At 50.4% G+C, this 17,323-nt stretch overlaps 6 protein-coding genes across 6 annotated transcripts; 3 read left to right on the top strand and 3 right to left on the bottom strand.

Annotated features, from left to right (window-relative positions):
- Positions 1 to 249: 249 nt before the first annotated feature.
- On the bottom strand, positions 250 to 1,305 carry AAFC00_001171 (uncharacterized protein; the record flags this gene model as incomplete). The annotated part of the gene is made up of 4 exons (XM_069340330.1): positions 250 to 606; positions 665 to 805; positions 896 to 1,117; positions 1,174 to 1,305. The coding sequence occupies 4 exons, from the start codon at positions 1,303 to 1,305 to the stop codon at positions 250 to 252; spliced, it is 852 nt and encodes a 283-aa protein (XP_069203797.1).
- Positions 1,306 to 2,920: 1,615 nt separating this feature from the next.
- Positions 2,921 to 3,958, top strand: AAFC00_001170 (uncharacterized protein; the record flags this gene model as incomplete). Its single annotated transcript, XM_069340329.1, has 3 exons — positions 2,921 to 3,002; positions 3,067 to 3,699; positions 3,765 to 3,958. The coding sequence occupies 3 exons, from the start codon at positions 2,921 to 2,923 to the stop codon at positions 3,956 to 3,958; spliced, it is 909 nt and encodes a 302-aa protein (XP_069203796.1).
- Positions 3,959 to 4,317: 359 nt separating this feature from the next.
- AAFC00_001169 (uncharacterized protein) lies at positions 4,318 to 5,982 on the bottom strand (the record flags this gene model as incomplete). Its single annotated transcript, XM_069340328.1, has 3 exons — positions 4,318 to 4,951; positions 5,008 to 5,658; positions 5,726 to 5,982. The coding sequence occupies 3 exons, from the start codon at positions 5,980 to 5,982 to the stop codon at positions 4,318 to 4,320; spliced, it is 1,542 nt and encodes a 513-aa protein (XP_069203795.1).
- A 2,723-nt stretch (positions 5,983 to 8,705) lies between these two features.
- Positions 8,706 to 9,770, top strand: AAFC00_001168 (uncharacterized protein; the record flags this gene model as incomplete). Its single annotated transcript, XM_069340327.1, has 1 exon — positions 8,706 to 9,770. One exon carries the CDS (start codon positions 8,706 to 8,708, stop codon positions 9,768 to 9,770), a length of 1,065 nt encoding a protein of 354 aa, XP_069203794.1.
- Positions 9,771 to 11,896: 2,126 nt separating this feature from the next.
- On the top strand, positions 11,897 to 13,624 carry AAFC00_001167 (uncharacterized protein; the record flags this gene model as incomplete). Its single annotated transcript, XM_069340326.1, has 2 exons — positions 11,897 to 13,343; positions 13,431 to 13,624. The coding sequence occupies 2 exons, from the start codon at positions 11,897 to 11,899 to the stop codon at positions 13,622 to 13,624; spliced, it is 1,641 nt and encodes a 546-aa protein (XP_069203793.1).
- A 2,578-nt stretch (positions 13,625 to 16,202) lies between these two features.
- AAFC00_001166 (uncharacterized protein) lies at positions 16,203 to 17,045 on the bottom strand (the record flags this gene model as incomplete). Its single annotated transcript, XM_069340325.1, has 4 exons — positions 16,203 to 16,258; positions 16,313 to 16,679; positions 16,745 to 16,844; positions 16,903 to 17,045. 4 exons carry the CDS (start codon positions 17,043 to 17,045, stop codon positions 16,203 to 16,205), a joined length of 666 nt encoding a protein of 221 aa, XP_069203792.1.
- Between the last annotated feature and the right edge of the window lie 278 nt (positions 17,046 to 17,323).

Below are 17,323 nucleotides of genomic sequence, written 5' to 3'. Positions count from 1 at the left end.
CTACCTTACATCCCAGCACTGGTGAGCGGTCATGTGTGGACCAAAGGCAGGTGGGAAGGTATCAATGGTGAATCTATTGCCCACAGATTAAATGCAGTATTGTACAGCCCTTCCTTCGCCCAGAACGCCACGGCCCACTATGCCTCGGTGCGCCGCGTCATGACCAGGCAACGTTCATCTTCCCATGTCTTGATGCGAATATCTGCTCCCTGTGACGTCTCTTTCTGCCCGTGCTGCCTCGGTCGATGTCTAGTTGAGGTCGGCGGTAACGTTGGAGAATTCGCCCTTCTCCAACTTCGTCTGCCAGAAGATGGGATTCGTGTCCATGAAGCCGTGCTTGACCCAACCGCTCTCCTTGACGTGGTACAAGTTGATGAAACCACCAGAAAAGGCGTCTCTGTGGGTGGCCGCGAGGATACTTCGCTTTCCGAGCTCGAGGGCGTCTTCAACTGACAGGTCGTACGAGTAGTTGGCGTCGAGTACACCATAAGCGAACGTCTGGCCAGATCCAACACAGAAAAGATTTCCAGAGAGACGAGTGCCGTCACTGTCGATGTAGTAGAGTGCAGGACCTTCCTCGGGGGTGACGCCTGCGCACATGGTCCCCTGTAGATGAGAGCGTTAGATTATGCATGCATCGCCGTAATGCACCAAACAGTCTCACCATGCTTAGACCCATGCCCTTGTATGAGTACACAAGGTTGGCGAGGATCTTTGATGCTGCAGCGACGGAGATGCGCTTCTTGTGTCTAAGTTCGTGGAGACGGCACTGCATGCCTAGGTATGCGAGCCAGTATTGACAATCCTGTGTAGACACACGAGTCAGCCTTTGCTCTCCGGGACAAGACAAAAGGTCTGCATTGTTCTCCCTTCAAGGGCGTGTAGATGATCTTACAGCGGCACCACCAGCCATCGTGCCGAGTAATTGTGGGTTGATCTCGATAACCTTCTTGACGGTCTGCGAAGCGATCCAGTTTCCAGCAGTGGCGCGAGAATCAGTGGCGACGATGATGCCACCTTGGAATCTGAAAGCGAGTGTCGTCGTTCCGTGAGCGATCTTGATGGGGCAGTTGGGATTGCTGTGGTCGTCGGTCATTGCACGCAACCATGATGATGCCTTGTAGAGACATGTTAGTCAGATGAACCAGAGAAAGACAGACTGAATCGCCATACTTGAGCAGTAGGCGGCAGAGCAAACTTCAGATCGAGCGGTGGCGCCACGTCTACGAGGTCGAGTTGCTCCTCTTGTGTGTAGCCCTCGTCTTGGTATGCCGGACGGCTGTACTGCGCCACTAGTGTATCCATTATGGGTTATGTGTTGCTATGTTGGCTGTGAGGGCAGTGATGTGTGAGCAGTGACAGCGGTTGAGAGATGGTCGAGAGATGAAAAGGTTGTCAAAGTGAAGAGGTGATATTTGTTGATGCAGTGGTGATGGGTTGGATAAGATGCAGGCCTGTAGCTTGAAGCTCGCCGCGTCGGGATTGGTGACGCTGCAACAGCTGCCTGGCATTCCCCGGATGGGACACTTACTCACGGCATCTGCCGCCCACTGCGAAAGATGGCTATAACACGTCTCAAGGTAACATTCCTCCAGTTTCTGACTAGAGAGACCAAACATTGTCACATTGGGCTATTGCTAGGAATCGAACGGCTCCTTCGAGCTGACCACGTCGTATGAACATCAACGTCTTTAGCGAGAAATGTCTATATCACAAATCCTGGGCAGACTGCTTCAACCTCTGAGGTTTGGTAGCAGGGGGCACATATGAGAACTCATTCCACTGCACAGCTCATTAGTTTTGAGGAAACCGGAAACATAGATAGATCGATCTTCCAAGACGATCAATTATTATCTCGTCAGTCATGCCCACAAGAAGAGGACTTCAACAAGACAGTCTACCTACCTACGCTGCGCGAGCTGAACACGAGACCGGCAAGATCTAGCATAACACAGGCATGATAACGTGCTTTATATCAAAACACAGGACTCCAAGCCTCATCCTAACTCACCAGGACAAGGACAGAGCTACACATAGCATGATACATCCACCCAAGCCTCATCAAACACACATCAACTCTTCTTCACATCTCAGTCCAACCAGGGACCAAGAAAGCAATGAAAAGAATTAAACCAAAGGTCATGGTAGTCCAGCAAAAATTGCGCGATAACAGCCCTCCGTAGAGAGATGCACGGGAGGACGCCGCCGCGCTGTGCAATGCAGGGCACTCTCCCGGGAGGAAGGCTTTCTTGATCGCCCCCTCCATCACAAGGTAAGTATGGAGAAAGAAAGACAACCTGTTGGTTCATGCGGCGAGGTTATATATCCCTGGTGAGTTTGCGCACGGGCCATATGCCCAGATGAGTAAGCTGAGCTCGTTCCTATGGTGCTCGATGGAACCAGCTCGAAGTCGGCTCGACTTTCTTCCCAGAGGCCCTGGCAGGAGTCAGTGGATCTCGCTTAAGGAGGTCACCTTAGTCGGTTCATCTGTATCAATGACGCGACGGCCCCGCGATGCTCTATGCGGGGGGAGCTTACAAAGTAGGTAGGTATTGTACCTTGCAGCTTGTCCGATATTGATATGAAGATAGCAACACTTTGTTTGACTGTTGCTATGACTGATCTTCGAATTGAGACTGTATGTAGTATGCTGTCGCTGTATCCAAAGAGCCAAAATGTATTCCTATGCTTGAACAAGCGCATGTAGTAGCCATTCATCCACAATACAATGATCCATGTCACTACCTTACACTCCCCTTACGAGCTGCCTGATATAGAAGCGATATCCACGTGATGACGACTATTATCGTAAAGGTAAGGTGCCTTATGACTATATGATTTCCTCATAAGAGACATGTTCTGTCACCGCTACGACACCTGATAACCCTCCCATCATCAAATCCTCAATAGCTCTGCCACGATGAACACCTCAAAGCCCGTCGATCCTTCCGATCTCTTCTCTGCGAAAGACCTTGTCATAGTCATCACAGGAGGAGGCAGCGGTGCGTCCACTGACCCCATCGACATTGCCAACCCCAATCGCAGTAAACACTGACCCCGAACCAGGAATCGGTCTAGCATACGCAACCGCACTCGCCAACTCCGGCGCCAGCAAAGTCTTCCTGCTGAGCCGCCGACTAGAGCCCCTCGAAGCAGCCGCCAAAGCAATCAACCCCTCCATCGTGCACCCAATCCAATGTGACGTGACATCGCCCGACTCCATCGCCTCGGCCGTCAAAGTCGTCGAAAGCCAAGTCTCGCACGTCGACGTCCTGATCAACAACGCAGGCATCATCGGGCCCGACCACAACCAAGTGAACAAAGCCCAGAGCATCCGCGAAGTACAACAGGTCCTGCAGAGCGACTGGGCGAAATGGGACACGACATGGCAGACCAACACGTCGGCCGTCGTCGGCGTCAGCGCCGCCTTCTTGCACTTGCTCGATAAGGGAAACAAGCGCCGCGGCTGGGTGCAGGGCAAGAGAGAGACTCAGAAACGGGACGGAAGCGCGTCTTATGACGCACACGATCAGAGGACGAGTCAGATCATCACTGTTGCCAGCATCGCGGCGTTCAATAGGAAAATCACGGCTGGGTTGGCGTACACGGCTTCGAAAGCTGGCGCGGTCATGTTGGGCAAGAGCATGAGCCATTTTCTTGCTCCTTGGGGCATCAGGAGTAATATCATCTGTCCTGGACGTGAGTTTGACGCTATATCACATTTCTGCGCAACCTCATGGAGACTAACAATGGTTATGTGACAGGCTTTCCCTCCGACATGACGGCAGGAGGAGCGACCGTCTTCCCAGTCAATGAGATCCCGGCGGGCACACAGGGTGAATATGAGGACATGGCTGGACTCATCCTCTTCATGGTCGGCAAATCTGGTGCTTACCACAACGGCAGCGTGCAAGTCATCGATGGCGGTCGTTTGAGTGTCATGCCCGCGACTTATTAGATATACATCTGATATTAGGAGTAGAAGAGCCTCATGTGACATCGATTGCAACATCCAGGCGTGAAAGTGTTATGAAATGGGTATCGTTCGTCGATATTTCGTTCAGGTTTCACTATATAAATCACTACATTACCTTACCTGCCTAGGTACCTCACCTTAGCCCTCCAAAACAGTCTGTGTTCATTCCTCGACTTATGTCTGAACAAGGAAGGAGCTCGAAGCACTCACAAGCCACACAACGCCAGTCGCCATCCCTGAGTCGGTATCCCTCTCATACGTCCGCATCATCAAATTACGATCCAATCTCCCTCTTCTGGCTCATATATGTGTTCTAATGCAAGCCTTCGACAGAGACGAAATCAAAACTCCATGCCCTCAGCCTCTTCCTCCCTGCCCCTCTTCTTCTCGACAACCTCATCCTTGAGCACAGCATTGACGTGATTTCTAAACACTTCAACATACGGCTTCAGACTCGTCTTCTGCCAATCCTGTATTTTCTCTCTCTGCTCCGACGAGTCTTGACCCGCGGCGGTCTTCTCCCACTGGTCGATCTCGGCGAGCAATTCGTGCACGGTGGGGACGCTGAAGGGGTCAAAGTCCTCGACTTTGCTCATGTCGATGGGCACGCACACTCGGCCTGTGCCCGGATGGATGACAAAGGGGCTCTTGAGCAAATGGTTTAGCTTTTTCGAGACTTCGGCGTCTAGGCGAGGGTACATGTATTCGAGTCTGATGTCTTGCTTCGCTTGGACGAGAGTCTGTGGCTTCAATGTGGAGAGGTTACCGGCTTCTGCGACGGCGTTGATGTCGTCCCATTTTTGGGTTGAGGTGCGTGCTGAGGGCTGGCTTTCCCATTTCTTGAGCAGAGCTGCCGTTAGCGTCTTGTCTGGGAGGAGCGACAGGAGGTGATTGGCTTTCTCTGGCGTCGACCATGGGTCTTGTGATTCGAGTAATGCGTCTTCGAAGTGTTTATCTAAGATGTCGAGACTTCGTCTGGAGGTGGCAGATATTAATATTGGGACTTTGAGGCAAGGACGCATAGCACTTACTCAATGTGGGGATGAAGTGGTCTCTTCACATTGACTTTCTTGCCGCTCTTGTCACCTCCCTTGATCAACTCAAGATAGCCGGCGATGGATCTTCTCTTCTGATCATCCATGTCTCTCGCTCTCTTGTCGCTGATCCATGCGTGAGCACCTCTTCGGCCCGAGTACACCCAAAGAATATGCTTGAAACCGAAATCTTCGCGCAGCGCTGCATCGACGACTTTGATGGCCATGGTGATGAAAGCCCAACATTTTCGGCAGATGTTCGCCCCGGAGCAGCAGGTTCTGATCTCGTCGTAATCCGTCATATCGATATCAAAGACCAGCTCTTTGCTGAGAGGACGGAAAGCGCTCGCCTTGCGCAGCGTCTTGCGATCGCGTGGATTTGTAGAATACACGGGACCGATCTCGAAACGCACCGGGGTCATCTGCACGCATTGCTTGCGGAACTGATCTGCGGTGAGGAAGGACTGGTAACGTATGTAGGCGTCGTTTGGCAGCACGAATGCGAATTCACGGTTCATCCAGTCGGTAGTCGGTGTCGGAGAGTGGTTGAGCCACTGAAAGAGATAGCGGAAGGGGAACAGCCGCTGGTAGAAGGCACGGAGGATCTCTGGATCACTCGCTTTGCCTGAGGGTTTTCCTGTCGGTGACCTGTCCATATGCAATTGTCAGTCTGGCCTCTTGAACACGATGGCTTTCGCAGAGGATCATCTCGTACGCTTGCTGCTGTGATGATGCGTCTTCTGTCTTGACTTGTGCACTCGACGAGAACTCCTCGTCCTCGTCATCGTCGTCGAACATATCTTCGAGATTTGTCTTCTCCTCTTGTGTCTTCTGCTCTGACATCTGTGAGTCTTGCGTGGCCATGTCTGCTGGCTGTGACTCTTCCTGTTCTGTTGTTTCTGGTACTGCCTCTGACATGATCGTGTCGTCCTGTACAGGCGGCGACGAGGCCGGCGAAATCGCGTGAGGCATGTTGCTTGGAGAATCCAGTTTTACTGTATGGGCTATGAATTGGATTATTGTTTCTTGAATTTGAGTAGTATATTACAGTCAGGATGTAGTATAGTGATATGGGATAATTGTGAATTGATATTTCTGATGTACTGTAAATACCGGCCGAGGAGACGTGACGCTGATTAAAGTAAAACACGCGCCTTCGCGTTGTCTTGGTGTTTTCGCGAATCGCCACCCCGCATTGCTGCCACTTTCGGTAAATTGATTGCTTTGGCATATCAGCTTTTTCAGGACCGCGACCCTGTTCTTCGCTCGACATGCGATGTTGAGGTATTATGTGCATTCTCGTGCCTATACGTCAGATGTATACCAATGAAGCTAACAATACCCTCTTGGTACGAGGCTGCCGCTCCAATTTCAGTAATGTCCTCTGTAAGATGTGCTGCTATACATAAATCATAGATCGATAAACAGCATATACTGATCGTGGGAACCTGATATCTTTCTTGCAGTGACCATGCTAGAACTGTTGCTTGTATTGCTCCGAGGTGGGAATGTTCTGCTTCAACTGCTATAACCACTGTCAAAATCATTGCTTCATTGACTCAGGGTCTAGCTGTCCGCCAGGCAGAGCCTCTTGCAGTAATAGCAGGTCGTTTCATCCATATCTAAGCCGGGCATGGAAGAAAGGTCTATACCCAGGACGGTGTCACAACTGCTAGTATAGCAATGCTTACGTGTCAATACACTCTCGTCGACGTTATAAGCTCTAGAGCCGGCGCACCCTGTGTCTTACCGGGACGTGTAATCCATGTGGAGTCTTCCTTTACAATTCGGGAAAGGGAAGTTGTGGAGCAAAGGCGAAGGTTGTGTTCATTACTTGAGAGGTGATATGAATTTGCAGACTTCCTCCGAAACCCTCTGTCTTGTACCTGAGACGGACGAGACAAGCATGAAGTTTATGTAACAATGTCTCCTTCGTAGATCTGCCTTCTGCTGTCGCAACTCATCTAAAGGTGTAAGTCGATGGAATATTGCATACTCAGACAACGACAGACAGGGTCGCCCTCACGTCGTGAGCATAAGGTAGAACCAGGGCATATTTCAAGCCACGGAATATTACTTTCCATTCACGTTGCGCTACCGTATTCGCTTAAAGTTCAAACTCCTGTCACTGTACCCCTCTCGTGATGAGTCTAGCAGACCCGTACGCATGTCAAGATTGCATACGGTAGCTCATGAATGTGGCTCTATACAGCGAATATTCTAGCATTACTAGCGAAGTATAACACCTACAACAGATACGCATGGACTACTTCTATTCGCACATAAGTCTTGATCTTCAGATAGGAGAAGTGCCTTGTAAAATGCACAATGATGTTGATGGCAATCGAGCACAATCTCCATCCTCGCGATCTCCATCGACGTGGATGCTTCCAGACGAATGTAATTGATACCACAAATAGCAAGATACAAGTACCGATTGCAACAAGTACCAAGTTTTGATTGGATCCATCAAAGCAACATGTCACGCGGCAGGTAGCCTGCCAGAACGAATGGAACATCTCCAATGTACCACCCAATTTGTAAGAAATGGCATCCGCCGAATTAAACCACTGCTCCACAGTCAGGCCGCTGTTAGGCGAAAGGTCTACCGAATCATAGCAATGCGAATCGCCGAAGTAGACATCGATGGCGAGGCAAGCCACAGTACACTGAACAAGGTTGGAGAGTTGTTAGAGTGCGACGTCAGCGATCATTCCGGCGCGGCTCAGATAGAAACGCTTCGCACGGGAGGCCAAGGAGTGTAGCTTCGTGGCCCAACTCAATTCCTTCTATTCATGACCTCGATTTGTCCCTTAATCATGCCTTGTCTACATTGCGAAATGAACGATAGACACTGGAGTAAGCATATTCAAAGGCTATACACCTCTTTTCGATCGATTACAGCACGAAACGTTTGAGTCTTGACCTTGGAGAGATTGCTCTACTTCCCCCTGCCAAACGGTCGACGGGACTTATGCCCGTTTCAACGTCTCCCCCTCTCGCCACTGAACACAAACAAATAAACAAAGCACCAGCAACAAACGCGGACATGCTTAGGCGGAGAGAACCGATCTATACTCAAATCACTATCCATGAGAATACTACGGAAAAACATTGACGACTGGACGAAAGTCAATAAATCATATAGTCTGACGACCGAGAAAGTGTTGTTGTTTGAGGGGGCGGAAAAAACAACGCAGTGAGCCCGCGGTATGGCTCCCCATGCATTTAGACTGTTCGAGGAGCAGACCACTGCGGCTGCCGTTAAGCATTAACCTAAGCATAACGCGACTTGCTCCAGGAGACTGCATCTCAATCGATTGTTTACTCCTCCATCGAGTCCGTGCAGTAATCCGCCTGCCGTCGGTTGAGATTGAACAGCAAGCGGTGTTGCTTGAGCTTGGTCATGTTATGTATCGATTGTGGATTCACCGGCAAAACGTTTTCAGTGAGGAGGAAATGAAGGTAACTATTGCTCTGGTGGAGAAGGTAGGACGCGGAATAGTATATAACCTAAGCTCCCATGGTCTTCAAGTTATCTTCTCTCATCATCAAGCAACAACAGCGACTCTAATCCAGCAACTCTCTTCCCTTTCAGGCTTCAGCCGTCCACTCTCTTTAGTAATTCACTTCAGTCGCTCTTTTAAGCAAAACAACCAGTCCCTTCACTACCACTTAATTCTTAATCCTTAAAAATGCCTTCCTTCAAGAACATCGCTGCCGCCGGCGCCGCCATCGTTGGCATGGCCTCTGCCATGCCCCAGCTTGGCTACAACACCACTGCTGGTGGTGTCCTCGCCAATGGTACCACTGTCGGTCCCACTGGCCTGAACAACACCTCCAACTCCACCACCCAGGCCAACGACAGCCTCTTCTGCCCTCGCCTTAACGGACAGGTGTTCGTCGACGAGAACAGCGCTTCTTTCCTCATCGAGTGCTCCACCAACCACTTCGGTACCATCATCGAGATCTCCATCAACTCGACCTCCTTCGCCAAGCGCCAGGCTGCTGTTGCTCCTTCTGACCTCGGTGACTGCATGAACCTCTGCGACAGCGTCACCACCTGTGTCGGTACCGCTTTCGACACCACTGCTCTTACCTGCACCCTCTTCTCTGATGTCGGTGCCTCTTACCCCGAGGCCAACGTTGACTTCGCCATCCGCGTCGCTGATGCTGCTCCTACCTCCGCCTCCGCTGGCCAGACCTTGACCTCCACCATGTACAGCACCGCTGTCCGCACCATCTCTTCGTGCGCACCTACCGTCACCGACTGCCCTCTCAAGAACGGCGTCGCTGTTGTCACTGATGTCATTCCCGTCACCAGCACCGAGTATGTCTGCCCTACCGCCACTGTCATCCCCGTCGCTCCCGTTGCTTGCGGCTGCGCTTACGGTGCCTCCACTGTCAACGCCTGGTCTGCTTCCTCCACCGATGGCCACAAGGTCCTCGTTCCCGTTACCAGCACCGTCATCGCTTACCCCAGCCCCTCTGCCTCCACCTGGTCCACCACCACCTGCCCTGCTACCAACGCTGTCATGAGCTCCGCTGTCGGTGGTGCTCCCAGCGGCTGCCCCGGCTGCAAGGTCTACGTTGCCTCCACCACCGGACCCGCCAGCACCACTGCTCACCCCACTGGTACCGCTCCTGGTGCCTCTTGGTCTCTTACTGCCACCAAGCCCGCCTACACTGGCGCTGCTGTCCAGGTCAAGGCCGCCGGTGGTGTTGGTGCCATCGTTGCCGCCGCCGCTTTCCTTCTTTAAGAAGCTTTTGTCTGGATGATTTGACTAGCATACATGACGAACGAATCTCTTTTCTATGAAGGCGGATTTATTGCTTGACTTTCCATTTCGATGCAAATGGGGATAGGATGCTTGTACACATTTCTATGGATCTAGCCATTGAGTTCTACTTGAAGGGATGTTCCTGGTTGTTTTATCAATTGTTTTTCGCTTCGTTGGCTGAAAATTCACCTGCTTAATGCTTGGATCTTTTTTCTTTATATATAGAGTCAAAAAATAAGTCGCTGTAAAAACCAAAAGCCCCTCGTGCCTCTGTTTCAAATTCGTAGTGATACACTTTTTCAACATTAGCAAGACTTTCAGACCCCATTTACTCTCAGATCCCATTTACTCTGAACACTTGATCAGGATGATAGGGGGCCTAGTAACATTGCCCCTCATCCACTCGAGTTCAATGTAGCGGTAAAAGTTTGTTTTGCAAAACACCGTTTTGCCGTTCAGATCAAGTGATTTCGACGCGACAAGCGCATGCATGTCCGTTACTTCACAGATTACATCGACCCACCGAGGCACGGTTGGAGACTATTCACAAGCCAATTGAAAGCAACCTAGCAGGTGTAGACAACCAAGTCCTTTCTCTTGTCTTCGCGTCAAGCCTTGTGCAATCTGGCAGTCGTTGGCTAGGATCGCGAGAGACTTGCATGAAGGTGTACCGACCCATCAAGTGGACAGCATTGTGGTCACCTCAGAGAGATTGTCTGGTCTGACGGTCTGAGGAGATCCTGTACTGCGTTCTGACATGACCTCTTCGGATCAATGAGTACAGATCTAAGCATACGGTCGTTGAGTTGTATACCTATAAACAACTGTACACGACCAGCTGCCCCATCGGGGATTATTATTCTACCGTGACGCGGTCTACTCGTAGGGCTGAAAGTCGCGAGACGGCATCTTGTTCGCGAATGCAACCAAAGCTCGAGCGAACGTACTGTCCCCTCTCGGTCCGACCTAAAGTGCTTGCGACAAGCGCTGTATAACACGGACTTTTTTGCTGATCACTTTATCGGAAGTTCGTTCTAGACAGCTTCGCCCTCCAGGTTTACAGTGCCCAGGTGATATGCGTACCTTAGTCTACTGCTCGCATTCTGAAAGCCTTTCGCGAGCGCCACGTGTCTCCGGCAGCTCTCATTCGTGAAACGTCTGGAAGATCTCGAAGAATGTTCATGTACTATGAAAAGTCTGATCGTGCACGAATATGTTTGTACAGTACTGTACAGGACTATCTGAAGACCGGAAGAAACATAACGTGATCGTGATTGGACCACCTTGATTAGACCACCTGAGGTAAAGAATACTTTTTCATCAGCGACGAAGATCAGGGTGAGATGCGGGACCTTGTAAGCGACCTTGTAAAGGGTTTTATGGACAGCTTGTCATCATTGGGGGATCTCATGAAAACACTTTCCCGGGCCGGCCCTTTTCCATGTGAGCTAGGAAGCGATTTTGGCCATCTTCCAAGAGATCTAAGGCCAGGGCCGAGAGGGTCAAAGGTACAAGACCGCACAGGTTTCAGTACAAGTACAGTACAAATATAGGTGTTTTTTTCTTACCTTATCTTATCGCAAAGCGCGCCGTGACTTTTGTTTTCGAAGACTTTGCTGAACGAGGATTGTTCGAGGCCCTGGAATTGAATACTTAATGCACCTTTGTGACCTCTCTATAGACAGAGTCGACATTGATGCAGCCATCAATGTGTGACTTGTGTAAAACGCTATATAAGGTAGGTTACGAGCGGGTACCTTCTACTATAATCACCATTGAAAGCGAAGATGCCAGTACCAGGTAAGGTAACCTACCTTATCCTACCCGAAAATAAGGTGTGTCGCACGGCTCGTTCCGCACATCAGCCCAAGCGGACCGGATATCCGCCTCGAGGATCGGAACAGCCCATGGGCCCATATTTCATCGTCGCCACGAAGGAGTCGATTGCATAGGACGAGGTTCCACCCATTGCTTTTCTTCCTAGTCTACCTCTTGATATACCAGTCCATGAGAAACTTTTCACGTCCAATCTCGCAACTGTGTGCTTTTATGTGTATCGTATGCGCTGAATGTTCACCTAATATCGCGAGTCAGACTTTGCGAAAATGACTGCCGAATATGATGAGAAACGATCTCCGCCGGTCGGATCTTATGACAACCACCCGGAAGAAATAGAAACACCCGACATCAGCGATAAAAGTGAACCCAGAAATTCTTCCGATGAAGCACTTGCCGATGGAATGCAGTTGAGGCGGACGATATCATCGAGGAATCCACCCAATCCTCTCTGCTCGAAATGTAAACAGGGACTCACTAACGAGGAATCTCAACCGTGCGCCGTGCACGATGGATATATCACTGATCCCAACGTTGTACTTTGGGACTCTGATGACGACCCTGGACGACCCCAAAACTGGCCATTGGGCAAGAAAATTGCAATGACGGTGACCGCGAGTCTTTTCGTCGCAGGTGTTTCGTTTTCTTCCTCTATCTTCGGCCCCGCCACGCATGTCACAGCTAAGCAATTCGGCGTGGGAATCGAAGTCATGGATCTCGCCATCTCGCTTCACATTCTAGGATTTGCCTGTGGCCCGCTGCTTTTCGGTCCCATGTCCGAGGTCTTCGGCCGACTAATACCTTTTTACACTGGACTCATAGGCATGGCAATTTTCCAGATTCCAGAGGCAGTAGCTGGCAACGTGCGAACGATACTGGTGTGTCGCTTCTTCGAAGGCGTGTTTGGAAGTGCCATTTTCGCCGTTGTGTCTGGAATATTCGTCGACATATGGAGTCCGATCGCCCGTGGAAATGCATTGGCCTTGTCCGCCACGGGTATCAACTTGGGTTCGACCTTTGCGCCCATTTTTTCTGGCTTTGTCGTTCAGCAGATTGGCTGGAGATGGACCGCATGGCTCACGTTAATTTACTGCGGTACCGTCGGAGTCCTGGGTATCCTCACAATGCACGAGACCTTCGAGCCCGTCTTACTAGCTCGCAAAGCGAAGCATCTGCGATTCGAGACTAAGAACTTCGCCCTACATGCCAAGTCCGAGGAGCAGCCCGTGGACATCAAGACTCTGGCCCAGAAGTATCTTACAAAGCCCATTCGCATCATCATCAACGAACCAATTCTTATAATCCTAACCGCCTATCTCACCCTGGTCTACGGTATCCTGTATCTATCATACCAAGCCATCCCCTTCAGTTTCCAGAACCGTGGCTGGAGCCCCGCGGTATCGCAACTACCGTTCATCTCGGTGCTGCTCGGTATCCTGGCCGCCTGGGGGGTCTTTTGCTTCTTCAACAACACGTCTTACAAAAAGACATGGCTGAAGACACGATCCGCGCCCCCGGAGGCTCGCCTGCCGCCTATGATTCTCGGTTCGGTGATACTCCCGCCTGCGCTCTGGTGGTTTGGCTGGTCCCAACATACCCATTGGGCGAGTCAAGTCATTGCGCTTTTCTTCGTCGGGCTCGGACTATTGCTTATTTTCGATACCGGCATCGTGTATCTTGTCGACGTTTACGCCGCGAACAGCAATAGCGCTATGAGTAAGTTTTTTTTTCCCTTTCCCTTTTCCAATCCGTTCACAATATCATCAATCCTTTTCAACAAATACTGACTTTCGTCTGTCTCAGGTATCCACGTCGTCTGCCGCAGCATAATCTCATGTTCGTTCCCGCTATTTTCAGGACCAATGTACACGAATCTCGGCACGGATTGGGCGAGTACAGTGCTAGCGTTTGCGTGTCTGGCCATGGTGGCCGCGCCGTTGATTTTCTATTTCTATGGCGCAAAGATCAGGAGTTGGAGTCGGTTCTCGATGAGTTAAATTATTTTTTTTGGTTTGCAATGAGCTGGACGAAGCAAGGAGTTTGGGAGATGATAGAGGTTGGGAGATTGATCGAGAGATCTAGAGATCCAGACTACGCGTTTGTTTTACATAGATATATACCTTTGATACACACGTTACGAGTGTCTAATTACTTACTACCCATGCCATACCACACCGTTCCTTCCTCACTCCCCCAGGCTCTCGTGTTCCCGACTAGCAGCCCATCTATGCCGCCTGCCAAAACATCATCTAACATAATTACACTTTCCCCATTTGCATGTACATGCTAACTAACCAGAGAGCCTCGGGTCAAAAAATCCCCCACGTGAGGAACGATTCACCAATAGCGAAAGAGAGAAGACACAAAGAAGACAAAAAGAAGACAAAAAGATAAAATGGTCAGTACGGGGGTCGAACCCGCGACCTTGGCGTGCCTTGTAGCGGAAGCTATTAGCACCACGCTCTAACCAACTGAGCTAACCGACCCTATTTGATGAAATGTCCCGCGCCTACTTATATATCGTTTGTATTTTTCTGTGGTTGGGTAGGCTTGGGGAGCGGGTTGAGTACCTTACCTTAGTGTTGATCGTTATAGGTAGTCTGTCGGTCGTCGAACATAAGGCAAGTCGTGTCTGCTGGACGACATGGCAGTCATGTCCCTGTCTTCGCCTTTACTCGATGCTGAATTCCTAGATAGAGGTGTGCAAGTGACAGAGTGTGTATTCATCATTTTATTGCTGCTCCTGCTTCTCGCTAGTAGGACCTTGGGCCACTTGTTAGCTCAGTACTGGTGCTATCACTTCCATATCGAAGTTTGTAACGCGGTAAGTCCTATGGTTCACGACCGATATAACATGGATCTAGGCTGTCTTGTCGTCTATTGTATGAAAATAGATAATGCACCTAGTGATGATGCCCGTATGTGGTTATGGAAAGGTAATCGCTATGGTGAATAGAGTCGATCTATCCGCCAAGCCGACGTCAAGACCTCTACTCGAAGGAGCATGCTACTCACGACCAGCTTCAAGTTCTACTGATTGCAAATAAAGGCATAAGAATACTTGTACAGCATCTCTCACGTTTCGACCACGGCACGAAAGGTAAAAACGAGAAAGAGAAGACTGGGAAAAAGGCAAAAATGATTGGACTAGCCGCGAATCGAACGCGGAACCTTCTCCACTCAGGACCACAGTTGCTCGGATGAGAAACTGAATGATGCTAAGAAGATGTCATACCATTAGACCACAAGCCCTTTGATTATGGGATTGTGGTAGATCATTGCATTTATATACGTTAAGGGTTTTCCCGCCTTAATGGTCATTGACCACCATCTGAAACAGTCGCTCTGCTATACTCGGTGGAGAAATTGAGAAAATTCGGAGATGTTTTCATGAGATGGGATGAGACTTGATGAGCAAGAATGTACCAAGTGAACAAGAGGATCTGCAACGTCTTACGGATTTTGTCATATACTCCAGCATCTACCACGCGGTTTTTCTGTATCAGAAGAGGAAAGTTATCAACCTAAATCTGCCAGATTTCCGAAGAGACAATATTGCGTCGAGAATTAGAGGGACCAGTAAATACCGTGCAGCAGGCTCCAATAGCGGAAGACGGAGTTATTTACATGTACACTTGCAATAGTGACATGATATCAGTGTCACAAATGTCGGCCAAAAGTTATGGCCGTCAAGCAAAATTCTCACCTCGGCTCATACTACAAAAAATGGCAAAATTGGAGCCAAACATGATTGTGAACGAACGATCTTGATACGAACTTGGCTTGGTGAGACAAATGGTAACACGGTGAGCAGGGACTGCATGCCTGACTGCGCTGTTCAACACCTCCATCCTACATCGCAGTCTGAAGGAAAGTCATGCGAGTTGATATACATGACGTTCACCTCAGAGCACTCATCAGAAATGCAAGGTCTCGTTGAGGAGAGAGTCAAAGTGTTAGCAACACATACCCATCAGGTAATATCGATGACGGTAGGCGGTACAAGAGGGGCTTGCGCTCGATCGGAAGGTACGACGGGGTTCTTAAAGAGGCGGAGGGGAGGAGAGCAAAGAGGTTCGTAGAGACAGAGTGGTCATGACGTAGGATCGTGGATATGCGAGGGGGGGGTTCGTGGGGGGTCGGACGCGTCGTTCGGTTCGACAGTGTTGTGTGAAAGGAATTGGGGATTCGATTCTCGATATATCGGTCCGTCGGTGTATCGTTCATTCGCTCGCGTCGGACGAACCGTCTAGACCGATCTGCTAAGTGTTAAGTAATTAGGCCTGAAGAAAACGCCCGCCAGAAGAAAAAGACATGAAAACTTCAAAAACCCATGCCCGTCATGCTGCTAAGCATCAGTGCAGTTTACCCTTCGGACATCCTGCTGGGTGGCGTGGCTGCTGAATGCAAAGAAAGGAAAGATCATCAGATTCTCCCGAGCCCAGGCATGTGTTGATATCATCGCTGTAGCGAGATTGCTTTGGTGCGTCACGGCACCATCAACACCTGACCCAAGTCTAGGGAGACATCACGGTTAGTGGTGACGGGACATATGCTGGAAGCAAAGTGGTACCTCTACTCCGCAGTGTCAAGGTCATCGTGGGCGGGTTGGGGAGATTCAGCAGGTGCTTCTGGCCAAGGTCAGTGTTTGTCAGAACGTAATCAAAGAGGCAGAAGATGCTCACCCTTACGCTCATCGCCATTTGTGCCGTTCTCACGCTCCTTGCGGTCATCGCGCTCTTCACGCTCCTCACCCTCGCGCTCAGGGACAGGCTCACGCTCGCGCTCTCGTTCACGGTCATCATCGCGATCCTTGACGTCGGCATCACGGGGCTCGCGCTCACGGTCGTCGACAGGGCTGCGGGTTCGGTCCCGGCGATCGTAGTCGCGCTCGCGACGATCATCCTTGCGAGGCGAGTAATCACCGCGAGAACGACGAGGAGGCGACATGGAGCGGCGCGAGCCACGGGGAGAACGGTCGCGACGAGGGGCGCGAGGGCGGTCAGCGCCAGAATCGAAGCGCCAGGAGGCTGATGGAGGAGTACGAGCCCACTGGAAAGAGGCAGTGTCAGTGAGAATGCTGCAAGATGAACAGAAAGAATGAACCGGATGCGCACCTCGATCTTCAGGACTTCGCTGCGGGAAATGCTGCGGTTGTGCATCTCGTGGTAGGCATCATCGGCATCGCGACGACTCTCGTATTCAACAAAGGCGAAACTGCGGTATCGTCAGCACTCATGTCCTGTCTACCTACCCACAACTTCGATGAGCTTACAGTCTGCTAGATGAAGTGCGAGGAGCTGGAATGTCGCAACGAACAAGACGTCCGTATCGCTCGAATTCATAGGCCAAATCACGGGCGCGTGTGCTTGGGCCAAACCCAGTAACGTAAAGAGTGGTACCGCCACGAGAGGACATTTTGTGAAATCTGTATCTTTCGCGTGAGACGTTGAATCCGGATCAAACACAGATAACGAGTGATGGACTTGTGATAATGCGAAAAAGGATGATGGATTGATCTTGATTGATCATGTGGAAGATGATAGGATGAACGGAGCACGATCCTTGGCGTGGACGTTTGTTTTGTGTTTGCATTCTTACCTGACTCTCTTGCGCTTGACGGCGACCCTGGTCGGGGTTGACTGTCCAGATCCAAGATCGATGTTTAATGAGCGAGTGCGCTCTGTGAGATCTTG

The sequence above is a fragment of the Neodothiora populina genome (genome assembly GCF_041146345.1).
Source record: "Neodothiora populina strain CPC 39397 chromosome Unknown canker_contig_12, whole genome shotgun sequence".
In the NCBI taxonomy this organism is placed as follows: Eukaryota; Fungi; Ascomycota; class Dothideomycetes; order Dothideales; family Dothioraceae; genus Neodothiora; species Neodothiora populina.
This window is presented reverse-complemented; position numbering and strand designations above follow the sequence as displayed.